Here is a 17713-nt window from a genome sequence, read left to right as displayed (position 1 = left end):
TTTCAAATGTTTCCCGCGTAATCGCCTCACAACTCGATTGAATTTGAATCTTTCGAATACCGCAATATTCGATTGAATACCTACTCGATCGAATTGTATTCTCTCATCTCTAATGCTCAGAATTATCTATTATTATCACTAGTGATGTGCGAATCTACAGTATTAGTGAAGTGCAAAGTGCAAAGTGCTTTGCTTCACTAATACTGTAGATTGGCTTATCTTTATCACCACAGTGAAGTCTATCACTATCTATAATCTATCACTAGTCTATCATCTCTTTGTCAGTAATTAGATTTTTAGCTTTTGTTCAACATATATGTACAATATGGGGCCTTGTATTTTGTGTGACTTGTACTTGTGGGAAGTTTATTGGTTTCCCCTTAAGAATAGTGTTGAATGGACTTGTGCATGGCATGCAACTCCCGGGATCTGGAGAAGTTGGATGCTATCCTAGGGAGTCCTGGGAAAAATGGATACAGCCATAGGCACAGTTCTGCAAGTCTGCTCAACACTACTTAAAGGGGCGTTCCACTCAAATTAAATTTTCAATATGCTGCTGCCCTTGGGGAGAACATAGCAAACTCCCCTTGGTGTCGTCCTCTTTGGATCCTAACTGACCAATGCCTTCTCCATTTCTGAGATGGACTTGTCTTGGGGGTGACAGCCTGCTCACCAATCAGTGACTCAGATGGGACTGTGCCCGGCCAGTGATTGAGTGAGTGAGCTGTCACCCCCTAAGATTTATGGGGCGGGATCTAGAGATGACATAGGAGGACTCAGAGGGAGCATAGAAAGGTAAGTATAGGCTGTTTGTTATGCTATCCTCAAGGGCCACAGCATACAAAAAGTTTAATTTGAGCTGAATTCCTCTTTAAGGCTATGTTCACACTATGTATCTAGGCGGCTGTATTGCGGGCTGTAAATCATCGGCCGTATTTTTCCGGTTCATGCGTACGCTGGAAAGTATACGATATATGGCTGCACAGTGCACACTATGCATGAGCCTACGGCCCGATCGTAAACGGACCCTTAAAAAATGAAAAAGACCATTGTTTGCGGCTGGAACTGTGCAAATTCACGGCCGTGGAATGACAGGCGGTCCATACGGAGTACTTCAAAAATAGCCAGCAATAATGCCGAATGCCAATGCCTCTAATAGTTAATATATTAAATTAATAAAACACATTTTCTTTGTAATAAAGTCCCTTTCGTTGTTCAATAATTTAATTCTAACGAATCCATCATTGTGCAATTAAATATACTGTTAAAATAAATATATATAAATAAATGTATATTTATATATATATTTATTTTTTGACAGTATATTTAATTGCACAATGATGGATTTGTTAGAATTAAATTATTGAACAACGAAACTGATTTTATTACAACAAAAATGTGTTTTATTAATTAAATATTAATTAGTACAGGAAGCTCCATTAAGCCGTTAATTCATATTCCCGGTAATAGAGCATTCTGTACTAATCAACAATTTACTTTAATTAAAACATCAAATGTTTCTTCTAATTATGTTATCACAATAGCATTATTAGAAGAAACATTTTGAATTATATGTGCGCTCAGCTGATTGGCTGATCGGCTGAGCGCACATATAAAGAGTCGGTCCGCAGTACAGTGACTTCATTGTGCTGCGGACCAGCGAAGAGGACACATCGGGGTGAGTATAGAGCTCTCCCCACCCCCTCCCCAGCACTGCACCCATCCCAGTAAGGAAGGGGGGTCACTTAACCCCTTCCTTGCTGGGATGGGTGCAGTCTGACATCAGTCTGGCCCCCAAGGGGTTAAGGGGGATGCAATGCATCCTCCCTTAACCCCTTGGGGGCCAGACTGTAAGCAGCGATCTGTAAAGATGCTGCATACTGTAAGGTGCACAACACGGCTCACAATGATGGGTGTTGTGCTCCTGTTTGTGTGTTTTTTGTGTGTTTCTCCCTTTTTGTTTTTCAGATTTCGGTATCCTGTGGATTACGTCGGATTCGGTGGACTACGTCGATGACCAGCGGTTGTTTGGTGTTTTTTTTTTTATAAAATGGTCAATGAAGGATGTGGGGGTGTTTTTATTTGAATAAAAAAAAATTTTCCACTTGTGTCTTTATTTCTTTTCTTTATAGACTTAGTAGTGGAAGCCGTCTAATAGACGGAATCCATTACTAAGTCGGGGCCTAGTGTTAGCCGGTATAAAATGGCTAACACTAACCCCCCATTATAACCCCAGTACCCAATGCCACCAGGGTTACTGGGAAGATCCGGGTGCCAGTGGTCCCGGAGCGTCAAAATTGGCGCTCCTGGACTGGGGCGGCAGCAGGCTGGTAAGATTTAGGCTGGGGAGGGCCTAAACCAATGGCTGCTGTCGCTTGGTTTACCAGGCTGCTGTCGCTTGGTTTTTAACCCGGCTGGTTATAAAAATAGGGGGGACCCTATGCGTTTTGTTTTAATTATTTATTTATTTAAAAAAAAACCTGCATAGGGTCCCTATTTTTATAACCAGCCGGGTTAAAAACCAAGCGACAGCAGCCTGGTAACACCAGGGTGGGAAGAGCCATTGGTTTAGGCCCTCCCCAGCCTAAATCTTACCAGCCTGCTGCCGCCCCAGTCCAGGAGCGCCAATTTTGATGTTCCGGGACCACTGGCACCCGGCTTTTCCCAGTACCCCTGGTGGCATTGGGTACTAGGGTAATAATGGGGGGTTAGTGTTAGCCGGTATAAAATAGGCCCCGACTTAGTAATGGATTCCATCTATTAGACGGCTTCCACTACTAAGTCTATAAAGTAAAGAAATAAAGACAAGACACAAGTGGAAAAAAATGTTTTATTCAAATAAAAACACCCCCACACCACTCATTGACCATTTTATATAAAAAAAAACACACCAAACAACCGCTGGTCATCGACGTAGTCCACCGAATCCGACGTAATCCACAGGATACCAATATCTGAAAAACAAAAAGGGAGAAACACACAAAAAACACACAAACAGGAGCAAAACACCCATCATTGTGAGCGGTGTTGTGCACCTTACAGTATTCAGCATCTTTACAGATCGCTGCTTACAGTCTGGCCCCCAAGGGGTTAAGGGAGGATGCATTGCATCCCCCTTAACCCCTTGGGGGCCAGACTGATGTCAGACTGCACCCATCCCAGCAAGGAAGGAGTTAAGTGACCCCCCTTCCTTACTGGGATGGGTGCAGTGCTGGAGAGGGGGTGGGGAGAGCTTTATACTCACCCCGATGTGTCCTCTTCGCTGGTCCGCAGCACAATGAAGTCACTGTACTGCGGACCGGCTCTTTATATGTGCGCTCAGCCGATCAGCCAATCAGCTGAGCGCACATATAATTCAAAATGTTTCTTCTAATAATGCTATTGTGATAACATAATTAGAAGAAACATTTGATGTTTTAATTAAAGTAAATTGTTGATTAGTACAGAATGCTCTATTTACCGGGAATATGAATTAACGGCTTATGGAGCTTCCTGTACTAATTAATCTTTAATTAATAAAACACATTTTTGTTGTAATAAAGTTTCGTTGTTCAATAATTTAATTTAAACGAATCCATCATTGTGCAATTAAATATACTGTCAAAAAATAAATATATATATATAAATATACATTTATTTATATATATATTTATTTTAACAGTATATTTAATTGCAAAATGATGGATTCGTTTAAATTAAATTATTGAACAACGAAAGGGACTTTATTACAACGAAAATGTGTTTAATTAATTAAATATATTAACTATGAGAGGCATCGGCATACTGCAGAGGATCGCAAACCCCGGTAATGGCGATTCCTGTAAACTGTTTCCCTGCTTTCCCAGATGCATCCAGAGGTGTTTGCATCACTTTCTAAAGATTTTATTTGTTATTTTTAGTTGAACCAGATTTGCAAGTAAATGACCGTATGTTTTCAGCCGCATGTCTATTTTTTCCCACGGCCGTAGTTTCAGCTGCACATTTCCAGCCGCGTAAAAAATACAACCGCACAGATACATAGTGTGAACATAGCCTTAGAGTGTTTTCAGAATGTGTTGATAGAATAAATGGCTTTGTTTTCCTCACAAATGTGGGATAATATGATGATAACTAGAGGTCACATTAGTTTGTATTTAAAATTGAATGCAGTAGAGCAGTGCTTCTATATTCCAGTCCTCATGGCCACCAACAGGTCATGTTTTGCGGATCTCCTTGTATTTCACAGGTGATATAATTATACTCATCAGGTATCATCACATATGCTCTTTGTATAGGATATCCTCAAAACATGACCTGTTGGTGGACCATGAGGACTGGAATTGAGAAGCACTGCTTAGGACTTTTCTTGGCCAGCTCACTAGCTTTCTCTCCTTGACAACACTTAGCCCCTACTTTGCTGTGTCTGGCACTATTGCGTCTTTGTTGGGTCCCACTGACTGTCCAATCGGCATATAACCTGTCATACCTCAGGTCACTCTATCCATTTACACTTATTTGTCATGCCGCGAGGGACAAATATTGCTCTGTCTATTACGCCTTTTACTCAGTAATAGCATGGTGGTATTATTCAGTAACTATGTGGAGGTAACATCATGGTGTGGTGGTATTACTTGTCCCTTGTAGTATTGTTAATAATGGGCTTGATATATCTGCTCCTTGTATACTGATATTAGGTGACAATCCATATAGTTTCATACCAAATTAACGCTTGAGTAAGGGGGTGGGGGGCCACAATTTGACACTGGCCTCTAGTTACTCTATGTGGTATATTATTCATGACATGATGTCCATGTATATACGGACATGTAGAAAAGTGTCTCGTGATTCTCATATGCTGTTACTATAGTATAGTATAGTGACATCTTCCTTTAGAATGCACAGAAGAGGTTAAGTGTCTGTTCTAAATCTGTTTACTAACAAGCCAGACTATGCCAAGTCCTCCCCACCCATTTCCCCAAGGAAATAGGACAGGGCTCAGCTTGGTGAACTGAATTCTCTCCTAATTCTCTATATTTCCTTGTAATGTAGAGGATTCAGGAAAGACATAGAGCCAAAATAAGCAAATAATGAAGATATTTTGTAGAGAGAGGTTGTGCGAATTGTCCTCTAAAGTATAAATGATTCCACAGCATCTTATTGCATCTATTCACTTGAAAGGAATCTATTAGGTATCTACTTTTTAGTGAGAAGAATATACTACACTGGAATAGGCAAGAAAAACTGGACTGACTAGAACCATATTAGTTTAAAAAAAAAGACTACCAGGGTGCCAGTCACAGTTTCAGTCTGCGTTCACACTACGTATATTTCAGTCAGTATATTTCAGTCAGTATTGCAACCAAAACCAGGAGTGGATTAAAAACACAGAAAGGCTATGTTCACACAATGGTGAAATTGAGTGGATGGCCGCCATATAACAGTAAATAACTGCCATTATTTCAATATAACAGCCGTTGTTCTAAAATAACAGCAAATATTTGCCATTAAATGGCGGCCATCCACTCAATTTCACCATTGTGTGAACAGATCCTTTCTGTGTTTTTAATCCACTCCTGGTTTTGGTTGCAATACTGACTGAAATATACTGACTGAAATATACTGACTGAAATATACATATACTGACTGATATATAGGTAGTGTGAACGCAGCCAAAAGCTTATGGAGTAGAAGGAGTGAAATATTGAGACAAAGAAACAGAAGAAACACCAGAGCCATACGGAAAAGCTATGCATAGCAGTGAGAGACGAAACCAGCACATACACATTATATAGCTGTTGGCAGAATGCCTCACCCCTATACACATGTATGCTTAGTTGCCAGTTATATTATGGAGGTGGGTTTTGGGGTAGTATACGAGCCAGGGGATCGCAATTCTCATTATGTTCACAGTTTATTTCTGACATCTACAGTAGTTCCAGAGCATAAATTAAGTCATGACCAAGGCCACTACTTAAGATAGGCTTGGGATGGAAGGGAGTTTCCATTTTTAACTTTCCTGGTTGTAGTAAGGAATTGGGCAAACATTCAATGTAGATGAGACTAATAAAACAATGCACGATATTGTTATATTTGGGGAGGGGAGTATTCTTCTGTCCACCAGTTCTGATAAGAGGTCAAACAACTTAAGAAATTACTTGCCCCTCTGTCTTCTTATTTACCTAAAGGTAGTAAAAGAGGGAGTGTGGTGTCCCACCAGGGGTGTTTGTGTCTCTCCTTTGCACCTCTCAAAAAGCTTCTCCCTGCAGGTTAAGTAGTAATGAAGGTCTTTCTATAGTTTCACCACTAGATGTCAGTATCTTTTATATGTATGTGTATTTCTATGAGTTGCACAGCTGAAGGTCCTTATGGGTTAATGTTTTTATGTACCATATGTTCAGTGCTAGCCTATAGGAGGTGCTCATTCTCAGCCTATTATCTATCTTCTTTCTTCTGCACACACTCCTTCCCAGCTCTCACAGGGTAGATTACTTAGCACCTGTAGGAAGTAAGTCCAGATTCTCATGGGAGAAAGACACACAGAGCAAGTGCCCTGCTGTAGCCTAGCCAGGGCCCGGCTTATGCCAGGACCCTTGTCCGGGACAAAAGTTCAGTCTGGTCTAGTCTAGTTGGTGACATGTGTGTACAGATGCATATAGAGTCAACCAGTTCTTCCAGTCTATACACAGGTACAAGTAACTTCTCACCCTACAAGTATTGTCTCAAGTTCCAGCAGAGTACATTGCTACACTGGGTTAGGACTCCCTCAACAAACTCTTCTACTCTACTTTCAACTCTTCCAAGCACCGCTGCAACTACCTCTCTACTCCACTCTACTTCTTCAAGCACTTCCTCAAGCACAACCAAGTAAAGCACTAAAGTTTATGTGAAGATTTATCTATTTTAGCAAAGTGTATTGTACTAGTAAAGGACTGCACAGTAAGGCTGTTCTATTTTTTATATTACTGGGACTCCATCAAAATTTATCCGCACCAGCACCCATAGACACTAGCCGCACACGTTGGATTATTTTACCATCTGGGTAGGTCAATTGCCACTCAGGACTACCGTGACAAGAGTCCAAGGGACCCATCGCAACCTGGCAGGTCACCGACTATTTTGGGGAGTACAGCCACAACATAAAGCAGGTACTACCACCATACCTGTGTGCTGGACTAGCACTGGCATCACGACACTACCATCTTTGGCTGAGCTGTACAGCAGAACCAGCAACATACACATTATCATCTGCCCCACCACAGGGGTAGGGAAGGAAAAGTAACACATGACATAAGAACCTGACTAAGCACAGGATTTATTTGTAACTATGGAAACACATAGGCTTACATAAGGGCTGTATAAACTGCTATTTTTTTTACATGTAATAAAATAGTTTGCAGTATAAAAATCATTTTAGCACAAAGAAGGGTCCGACAATATGATTTGATGGCAACTGGAAACTGGTAACATTACATTTCATCTCTTGTGTCCATTTATCATCCATAGTTTTAATGTGAAAACAAGCGGAGTTCAGTCCAATAACCATGTGTCAGCTCCAGATCTCAACATGTTCAAGCTTGTATATGCTGCCAGCTAAAACGTGAAGCTACCTGTGATCTTCTATGCAAATTTCAACCCAAAAAGATGTAAATAGGGTGTGTTCACCATTGAAGATGATATACAGCACTATGCTGAAGAAGAACAGAGAGCAAAAGCTACTTAAATCAGATTGAGCACAATGAGGTCAGCCAAAATAATAATTACCTGTTGTCATATGAGGTTTTGTTTTTCCACTTTTAGTGGAATATTTTGTATTACTTTTCCTTCTAGAATAAGAAGTGGATCCCCTACTAGATGCTAATACCTAAAGTGTCACTGTCATTTGCAAAAACTTTTGACAGGTTATAGAAACATGTCAAAAGCTTTGATCAGTCAGGGGGTCTGGGTGTTCAGACCCCCTGCAATCATTAGGTGGACAGCTGTATTGCTGTGCTTTACCCCAGCTTGCTGTGATCTCTGTCTCACCTGGAGCCCATAGGTGTGTGAACACCCAGATCCCAAATGTTAAAAACTTTTAAAGGGGAACTATCAGCAGGTTAGACAAATCTAACTTGCTAATAGGCCCCTATAGCTTAGGGGTATGTCTCTTACCTTGATCCTCCGCACCATTCCTGTGCACTTAGTCGTTTACTCCTTGGTCTGGTAAGACCGTTGGGAGCACCTCCATAGCAAAATTATCATTAGAAGGGGTCGGCGGGCAGTGCTCCTAACGGTGTCCAAGTGCTCCAAATGGTCTTACTGGACCATGGAGTAAACAACTAAGTGCACAGGAGTGGCGCCAGGGATGAAGGTAAGACACATACCTTCCTCCTCGGAGTCTCCTGTGCAATAAAGAGCTATCAGCAGGTTACATTTTTCCAACCTCCTGATAGTTCCCCTTTAACATGTTTCTGAAACATATCAAACGTTTTTGCAAATAAGATACACTTTAAGCTTTCCTACTTCTGTGTGCTCCATTTTAAAATGAGCTTTTAGTGTAGGGATTGGGACTCTTCGTCCTTCCAGCAGTTGCAAAAGTACAATTCCCATCATGCCTGGACAGCCAGCGCCAAATCTTTGGCTGTTCGGGCATGATGGGAATAATAGTTTTGCAACAGCTGGAGAGCCAAAGGTTCCTCATCCCTGTTCTATTAGTGGTGGCTAAAAATAAAAGAAACGCAAGGGCGCACCATAGGGTGATACTGTACAGGGCAAAGTATAGGGGAGGGGGTGAGCTTAGTTAGACTCACCTATAGATGTTGTACTATGTGTTAGTGTTTGTTTCATTCGTGTACCTATATAACATGACAAAACTTTTAGAAATGACAGTAACGGTTTCTGTTAATGTTATTCTTCTTACTTTTCTAGAAGTCTGCTCGCAGGTGTAAATCATGATACAAATCAACACCTGCTGAAAGCTTGCATCGGGCACAGGGCTGGACGGGCTTACTAAGAGGCATGTGCTGGGAAAGAGGGGACGGGGGTTTATTTGATGCCCCCCCCCCCCATTGTTTTCCAATTTCTTATAGCTTATTCAGTCTCGTAAAATACTGTCTCTCATACACTGACCTGTATTGGCATCTAGAACCTTATAACTGGCATGCTCTATTTCAGCTACATTGATGACTTGCCAGCCCCATCCATAATCATACTGTGGAACACTTGGCTTTACCACTTTAAACATCTGCCCATAAAATAAGTTCATGACAAATAAATAGGCAATAGGTCACTCACCTGTCTGCTGAAATCTAGAGATTCCCTCTCACCACCTAAAATACAAAACATGGACAGCAAAAGTAAGTATGTAAGAACTAGTAGTCTCACTGAATGTCATTTATACAACTATTATTGATATATTATTGCTTGAAGTTCCGGATCTATCACATATCTGACCTAGCTGAGGTTAAGTATTAAAGACTAAATTACTTTCTTTTTTTTATCTATTATTGTTTTATAGGTTAGAATCGATGATGGTATTTGGGTGACACACTAGTTACATACAGTACCATCTAAGCAATGATCTGTATGTACATGAGCTGGATTACCGTTTAATTGTACCGAATGAAATTTTTACAGGGGTCCAAATATTATGAGTTTAATCCATATGCTAATAAGCCATTGGGGGTGGGACTACTAAACCCAGTGCACTGATCTGCCCAGGTCGGTCCACTCCTTGTAATGAATATATGCAGAGTGGGACAGCCAGGGCAACAAACTATTTATTAATAATAATGTCACTTCTATCATGGAAAGGGTGCAGAGGATGAAGAAAAGAAACGTACCTTCATCCTCAGCTCCCTGTGCGCTATAGGGACATGTCAGCAGGTTAGCTACTTCTAACCTGCTGATAGTTTCCCTCTATCATGGTTGTCTAAAAACAAATTTTATGCTGAGTAGGCATTTCCTGTGTAAAGAGACATGGCCAGGTAGATTTGATCAGTGGGAACCAGGTTCTGTTGGAAAAGCTGCTCAGATAAATCAGGCAGGTGGGTGTGGATAAGCAGAAGGCTCCTTCTTGCACATGTTCTCATTGTGCCCAGTCCTCATAGCATTCTGAGCTCACGCCATCACAGCAAGATCTCAACTAAAAAGTACAGGAGCTCCTTGCTCCGTTTTCCTGTAATGGTGGCACAGGCATATATACAGTCCCACCTCCAGTCTCTCTGTTGGTCACCAAAAAAATGACCTCATGAGAATGGAAGACTGTTTCACAAAAACTTGATATGCTTGGACTGAGTTCCACGACCCTTCCTTTTTGGTACCTACTAACCTGTACTGCCTCTCCCATCTTCCTACCCTGCCCTATATCTCCTTTCGCCCCCTCTTCCATTACCCCCTTTTTTAACCTCTTCTCCTCTACAGCTTCCTCTCCTTTCAGCTTCCTCTCTTCTCTCTTGCCTCTTCTCTCTCCTTATGCTTTACTTTTCCTCTTCTAGGGATGTTCTTCATCCATCTATTCTCTGTATTCTCTGTTTTGGAGTGTTCTTGCACCCCCAGCTGTGCTCGTCCCCCTGTTCTTTGTGGTTTGATGGGAAAGATAGCGAGGACCAGCGGTGCTATGGCCCCTCTAAATCCTCTCATAGAACTACTGTATTAGCTACACATATGAAGTATGAGGTCAGTCACTGCTTTATTCTTGCCCTTTCTTTTTTTTTTTCAGTCCTATGTGATTGTACCGTTACTTATGTAAGTTTAAAGAAAACACCTATAACTCACACCACAAAATAAATGCAAATTTTAAATTATATTAAATATCCTTTATTCATTATTTATAGCTCCCACCCTGTATTTATTGCATGAAATTGGTTTCCTTTTGGAATTTTTAGGTGTCATAATACTTATGTAAGTTTGTTTGGGAAGTGCCTGCCCCCTATGTTAGGTCTTCTCTTTCCAAAAATTTGTTTATAAAGATTTTTTTTAAAAATCAGGAAGGTGAGTATGGCATGTTGTACCAGGAAGAAGCGAGCAAAACAATTCCGCTTTTTTCTTTTTTAATAAATTTGGCTGTGCTAGGTCCAGTAGGGTTTTACTTACAAGAAAACAAATCAGGAGATAAAAGCAATAGCGGACAAGCCTAAAATCTAAACCACACTTAGGAAAAGTCCACCTGGACCATTCATTATCTTCTTTAGTGTTTCCCCACCACAAACAGCAAAAACCAATGTAAAAGATAAATGGCTGCTTGTTACAAAGGACCAAGCTTCAAACAGCTACATTTAGAAATGAATGAAACTGGTCAGATTGTTCATTTATACAGTCAGACTCATTCTGAACTGCTAGTATTCTGCAACCAATACAGTTGCTATCCATCAGTTCTTTTATTTTTCTTATTATTGTTATTATAAAGTGATGAGTGAGTACTAAAATGCTCGGGTGCTCGTTACTCGAGACAAATATTTCCCGATACTCAGGTGCTCGTTTCGAGTAACGAACCCCATTGAAGTCAATGGGAAACTCGAGCATTTTTTCAGGGGACCCAAGCTCGGCACAGGGAAGGTTGTGTGAAAACCTGTCAACCTCAGAAAATGATGGAAACACCATGGAAATGGACAGGAAACAGCAGGGGCAGCATGTATGGATGCCTCTGAGGCTGCCTAATCGCACCATTATGCCAAATTCTGGGCAACAGCATGGCAGTGAGAACACAGTGAACCATTAAAACAAAGGCAGTATATGAACCACCCCAAAATTTATCCTGACACAGCATGGCAGTGAGAACACAGGGAACCATTAAAACAGAGGTAGCATATGAACCACCCCAAAATTTAGCCTTACACAGCATGTCAGTGAGAACACAAGGAACCATTAAAACAGAGGTAGCATATGAATGATTCCAAAATTTAGCCTGACACAGCATGGCAGTGAGAACACAGGGAACCATTAAAACAAAGGTAGCATATGAACAATTCCAAAATGTAGCCTGACACAGCGTTGCGGTGAGAACACAGGGAACTATTAAAACAGAGGTAGCATGTGAACCACTAAAAAACTTAGCCTGACACAGCATGGCAGTGAGAACACAGGGAACTATTAAAACAGAGGTAGCATATGATGAACCACCCAAAAAATTAGTTTGACACCACGGAAATGGACAGGAAACAGCAGGGGCAGCATGCATGGATACCTCTGAGGCTGCTTAATCGCACCATATACCAGTGGTGGTATATGGTTTACGGCACCTCTTACACAGGACAATGAGCAGTGAGGTTCTATGCAGCTGTACTACAAATCACAGCAATGCAATGTACAACAGCAGCAGCACCAGCCACAGAAAATATAATAGTACTGAGGACTTCTTTGGGGTCTGTATGCCACACCTGCTGCCCCCTTTCTGCCAGCAGCCGATCACCACAGTGTGCTGCTAAAATCGTAGTAGCTGCACTGCAAGTCCCAGCCAGCAGTCTGGAGTATTACAAAAAAAATTAACATTTTAAGCACTTACAAGGGCTGTTGGGTTCTTTCTCTAGTATCCCTGCCTACAGGAATGCTATTTCCCTCCATTACGCTGTCCCTGACAATCAGCAGCTCTCTTCCTAATCTCTTCCAGCCTGAGTCTGACGCGAGCACCGCCGGCCCAGATACTTATATGCTGTTATCGACATGTAGGGTTCCCACGGGATGCTACGAGCTCTCAAAGAGTCTCCTGCATGATGATTGGCTGAGAAAAAGCCCCCAAACATGCAGGAAGCAGAAGATGCCATTGTCTCAAGTATCGTGAAATGCTCATCCGAGTAACGAGTTCCATCGAGTACCTTAATACTGGAATGAGAACCAAGCCCGGACAGGCATGCTCGCTCATCTCTATTATTATAAAGACCTTTATTTCCCTATATTGTAAAATTCCTTACATTACAGAATTAGGCCTAAACGGTAACATGGGATGCTGTTTAATTTTGTGAAGAGTTTGCAGCTTTTATAAAAAGCTGTTCATTATGATTTTTTAACACACTGACAATATTAACCCCTTAACGACACAGGTCATATATTTACACCCTGTGGTCGCCTCAGGGAATTCACAGGGGGGTTGCTCGGCGACCCCCACTCTAAACCGCCCAGTCCTAAGTGCGTCATGTAGCCCGGGACCGCGGCTATTAGCAGGCACGGTCCGATCGCAGTGCCCGCTAATCCGCATTTTAAATGCAGCTGTCAGAAGTTGACAGCTGCATTTAAAATGCGGGCTGTCCACGTCCCTGGTGTCTAGTGGGGTGGATCGCCCCCCCGGGACGTTGTCCCAGAGGAGCGATGAACACATCCGTTACCTCTGGAGGTCTGCGCCGTAATGGCGCTGATCCCGGCTCGGCACTTCATTGCTTCCGGCTGCAGCAGCCGGAAGCAATCGAGTGCCTATCTCATTGATCTATGCTGTATAATTTTTAAAAAGTGTCATTAATAATAAAAGCCCCCTCCCCTAATAAAAGTCAGAATCACCCCCCTTTTCCCATGTTATAAATAAAATAAACATGTTTGTTATCGCCCTGTTGTCGTTAGGGGCATTCAGAACGGGTTCCCTGGTGTCTAGTGGCGGAGATCGCTCCCCCGGGACGTTGTCCCGGAGGATTGATCTTCGTGATTGAAGCCGGCCGTGGTCTACGCCAAGATGGCGCTGACCCCGGCTTGGCACTCGTTTGTTTTCGGCTGCTGCAGCCGAAAGCAAACGAGTGCCGATCTCATTGATCTTTGCTGTATAACTATACAGCAAAGATCTCAATGAGAGATCAAAGTGTATATACTAGAAGTCCCCCAGGGGGGCTTCTAGTATAAGTGTAAAAAAAAAAACAAAAAAAAAAGTGTTCTTGTCAATAAAAAGCCCCCTCCCCTAAAAAAAAGTCTGAATTACCCCCCTTTTCCCAGGTTATAAATAAAACTAAATAAATTAATAAACATGTTTGCTATCCCATGTGCGTAATCACCCGAACTATTAATTTATCATATTCCTGATCTCGCACGGTAAACGGTGTAAGCGCCAAAATATCCCAAAGTGCCAAATTGTGTATTTTTGGTTGCATCAAATCCAGAAAAATTGTAATAAAAAGCGATCAAAAAGTCGCATATGCGCACTCAAGGTATCCATAGAAAGAACACATCATGGCGCAAAAAATGACACCTGACACAGCCCCATAGACCAAAGGATAAAAGCGCTATAAGGCTCGATTCACACGTTGTAAGAGTGCGGCTGTATTTGCGGCTGTAATTGTGCGGCGGTATTTTTGGTGGTTCGTGTGTATGCTTGGAAGTATAGGATATGCGGCTGCACAGTGCACACTATGTATGAATCTACGGCCCTATCGTAAACGGACCCGTAAAAAATGAACAAGACCATTGTTTGCAGCTGAATATGCGGCCGTGGATTGACAGGCGGTCCGTACGGAGTACTTCAAAAATAGCCGGCAATGATGCCGAATGCCGATGCCTCTAATAGTTAATATATTAAATTAATCAAACACATTTTCTTTGTAATCAAGACACTTTCGTTGATCAATAATTTATTTCTAACGAATCCATCATTTTGCAATTAAATATACTGTTAAAAAAAATAGATATATAAATAAATGTATATTTATCTATATATTTATTTTTTGACAGTATATTGAATTGCACAATGATGGATTCGTTAGAAATAAATTATTGACCAACGAAACTGTATTTATTTCAACGAAAATGTGTTTTTTTAATTAAATATTAATTAGTACAGGAAGCTCTATAAGCCGTTAATTCATATGCCGGCAATAGAGCATTCTGTACTAATCATCACTTTACTTTAATGAAAACATCAAATGTTTCTTCTAATTATGTTATGACAATAGCATTATTAGAAGAAACATTTAGAATTATATGTGCTCTCAGCTGATTGGCTGATCGGCTGAGCGCACATATAAAGAGTCGGTCCGCAGTACAGTGACTTCATTGTGCTGCGGACCAGCGAAGAGGACACATCGGGGTGAGTATAGAGCTCTCCCCACCCCCTCCCCAGCACTGCACCCATCCCAGTAAGGAAGGGGGGTCACTTAACCCCTTCCTTGCTGGGATGGGTGCAGTCTGACATCAGTCTGGCCCCCAAGGGGTTAAGGGAGGATGTATTGCATCCCCCTTAACCCCTTGGGGGCCAGACTGTAAGCAGCGATCTGTAAAGATGCTGCATACTGTAAGGTGCACAACACCGCTCACAATGATGGGTGTTGTGCTCCTGTTTGTGTGTTTTTGTGTGTTTCTCCCTTTTTGTTTTTCAGATATCGGTATCCTGGGGATTACGTCGGATTCCATGGACTACGTCGATGACCAGCGTTTTTTTAATGTTTTTTTTAATAAAATGGTCAATGAGGGGTGTGGGGGTGTTTTTATTTGAATAAAAAAATTTGTAAACTTGTGTCTTGTCTTTATTTCTTTACTTTATAGACTTAGTAGTGGAAGCCGTCTAATAGACGGAATCCATTACTAAGTCGGGGCCTAGTGTTAGCCGGTATAAAATGGCTAACACTAACCCCCTATTATTACCCCAGTACCCAATGCCACCAGGGGTACTGGGAAGAGCCGGGTGCCAGTGGTCCTGGAGCGTCAAAATTGGCGCTCCTGGACCGGGCGGCAGCAGGCTGGTAAGATTTAGGCTGGGGAGGGCCTAAACCAATGGCTCTTCCCACCCTGGTGTTACCAGGCTGCTGTCGTTTGGTTTTTAACCCGGCTGGTTATAAAAATGGGGGGGACCCTATGCGTTTTTTTTTAATTATTTATTTATTTAAAAAAAAAAAACGCATAGGGTCCCCCCTATTTTTATAACCAGCCGGGTTAAAATCCAAACGACAGCAGCCTGGTAACACCAGGGTGGGAAGAGCCATTGGTTTAGGCCCTCCCCAGCCTAAATCTTACCAGCCTGCTGCCGCCCGGTCCAGGAGCGCCAATTTTGACGCTCCAGGACCACTGGCACCCGGCTCTTCCCAGTACTCCTGGTGGCATTGGGTACTGGGGTAATAATAGGGGGTTAGTGTTAGCCATTTTATACCGGCTAACACTAGGCCCCGACTTAGTAATGGATTCCGTCTATTAGACGGCTTCCACTACTAAGTCTATAAAGTAAAGAAATAAAGACAAGACACAAGTTTACAAATTTTTTTATTCAAATAAAAACACCCCCACACCCCTCATTGACCATTTTATTAAAAAAAACATTAAAAAAACGCTGGTCATCGACGTAGTCCATGGAATCCGACGTAATCCCCAGGATACCGATATCTGAAAAACAAAAAGGGAGAAACACACAAAAACACACAAACAGGAGCACAACACCCATCATTGTGAGCGGTGTTGTGCACCTTACAGTATGCAGCATCTTTACAGATCGCTGCTTACAGTCTGGCTCCCAAGGGGTTAAGGGAGGATGTATTGCATCCCCCTTAACCCCCTGGGGGCCAGACTGATGTCAGACTGCACCCATCCCAGCAAGGAAGGGGTTAAGTGACCCCCCTTCCTTGCTGGGAGGGGTGCAGTGCTGGGGAGGGGGTGGGGAGAGCTCTATACTCACCCCGATGTGTCCTCTTCGCTGGTCCGCAGCACAATGAAGTGACTGTACTGCGGACCGGCTTATTATATGTGCGCTCAGCCGATCAGCCAATCAGCTGAGCGCACATATAATTCTAAATGTTTCTTCTAATAATGCTATTGTGATAACATAATTAGAAGAAACATTTGATGTTTTCATTAAAGTAAAGTGATGATTAGTACAGAATGCTCTATTGCCGGCATATGAATTACCGGCTTATGGAGTTTCCTGTACTAATTAATATTTAATTAAGAAAACACATTTTCGTTTAAATAAATTCAGTTTCGTTGGTCAATAATTTAATTCTAACAAATCCATCATTGTGCAATTAAATATACTGTCAAAAAATAAATATATATATAAATATACATTTATTTATATATATATTTATTTTAACAGTATATTTAATTGCAAAATGGTGGAATCGTTTACATTTAATTATTGAACAATAAAAGGGACTTTATTACAACGAAAATGTGTTTTATTAATTCAATATATTAACCATGAGAGACATCGGCTATAGTGCAGAGGATCGCAAACCCCGGTAATAGCGATTCATGTAAACTGTGTTCCCTGCTTTCCCAGATGCATCCAGAGGTGTTTCCATCACTTTCTTAACATTTTATTTGTTATTTTTAGTTGAACCAGATTTCCAAGTAAATGACCGTATGTTTTGAGCCGCATGTCTATTTTTTCCCACGGCCGGAGTTTCACCCGCACATTTACAGCCGCATAAAAAATACAGCCGCACAGTTACAGCGTGTGAATCCAGCCTAAGCCTGGGAATGGAGCGATTTTAAGGAACATATATTTGTTATCAATGGTTTGAATTTTTTACAAATCATCAGATAAAATAAAAGTTATACGTGTTACATATAGTTGTAATCGTAATGACTTCAGCAACATATGTAACAAGTCAGTTTTACCCCCGGGGCGAACGGCATAAAAACAAATACCCCCCAAATAAACAGAATGCATTTTCTTTTTACAATTTCACCACACTTTGATTTTCTTTTTGGTTTTGCAGTGTACTTTATGAAAAAACTCAGCCTGTCATTGCAAAGTACAATTAGTGGCGCAAAAAATAAGGGCTCATGTGGGTTTCTAGGTGAAAAAATGCAAGTGCTATGGCCTTTGGGGCATAGTGCCAGGCCACCTTACATGTGT

At 41.6% G+C, this 17713-nt stretch overlaps 1 protein-coding gene and 1 long non-coding RNA gene across 6 annotated transcripts in view; one reads left to right on the top strand and one right to left on the bottom strand.

Annotated features, from left to right (window-relative positions):
- The window catches only part of LOC138769858 (uncharacterized), a 54174-nt gene extending 46440 nt beyond the window's left edge, over positions 1-7734 (top strand). For both annotated transcript variants that reach the window (XR_011359334.1, XR_011359336.1), the window contains one exon: positions 7483-7734. This is a non-coding gene — a long non-coding RNA (uncharacterized lncRNA). The remainder of the gene's footprint in view (positions 1-7482) is intronic.
- The window catches only part of POU2F3 (POU class 2 homeobox 3), a 94165-nt gene that overhangs the window by 30792 nt on the left and 45660 nt on the right, over positions 1-17713 (bottom strand). For all 4 annotated transcript variants that reach the window (XM_069948556.1, XM_069948559.1, XM_069948558.1 and 1 more), the window contains exon 3: positions 9250-9284. In XM_069948556.1, the coding sequence (XP_069804657.1) occupies positions 9250-9284 (35 nt within the window). The remainder of the gene's footprint in view (positions 1-9249; positions 9285-17713) is intronic.

This window comes from Dendropsophus ebraccatus, chromosome 12 (genome assembly GCF_027789765.1).
Source record: "Dendropsophus ebraccatus isolate aDenEbr1 chromosome 12, aDenEbr1.pat, whole genome shotgun sequence".
Classification (NCBI taxonomy): domain Eukaryota; kingdom Metazoa; phylum Chordata; class Amphibia; order Anura; family Hylidae; genus Dendropsophus; species Dendropsophus ebraccatus.
Note: the sequence above shows the minus strand (reverse complement) of the source record. Positions and strands in the feature narration are given on the sequence as shown.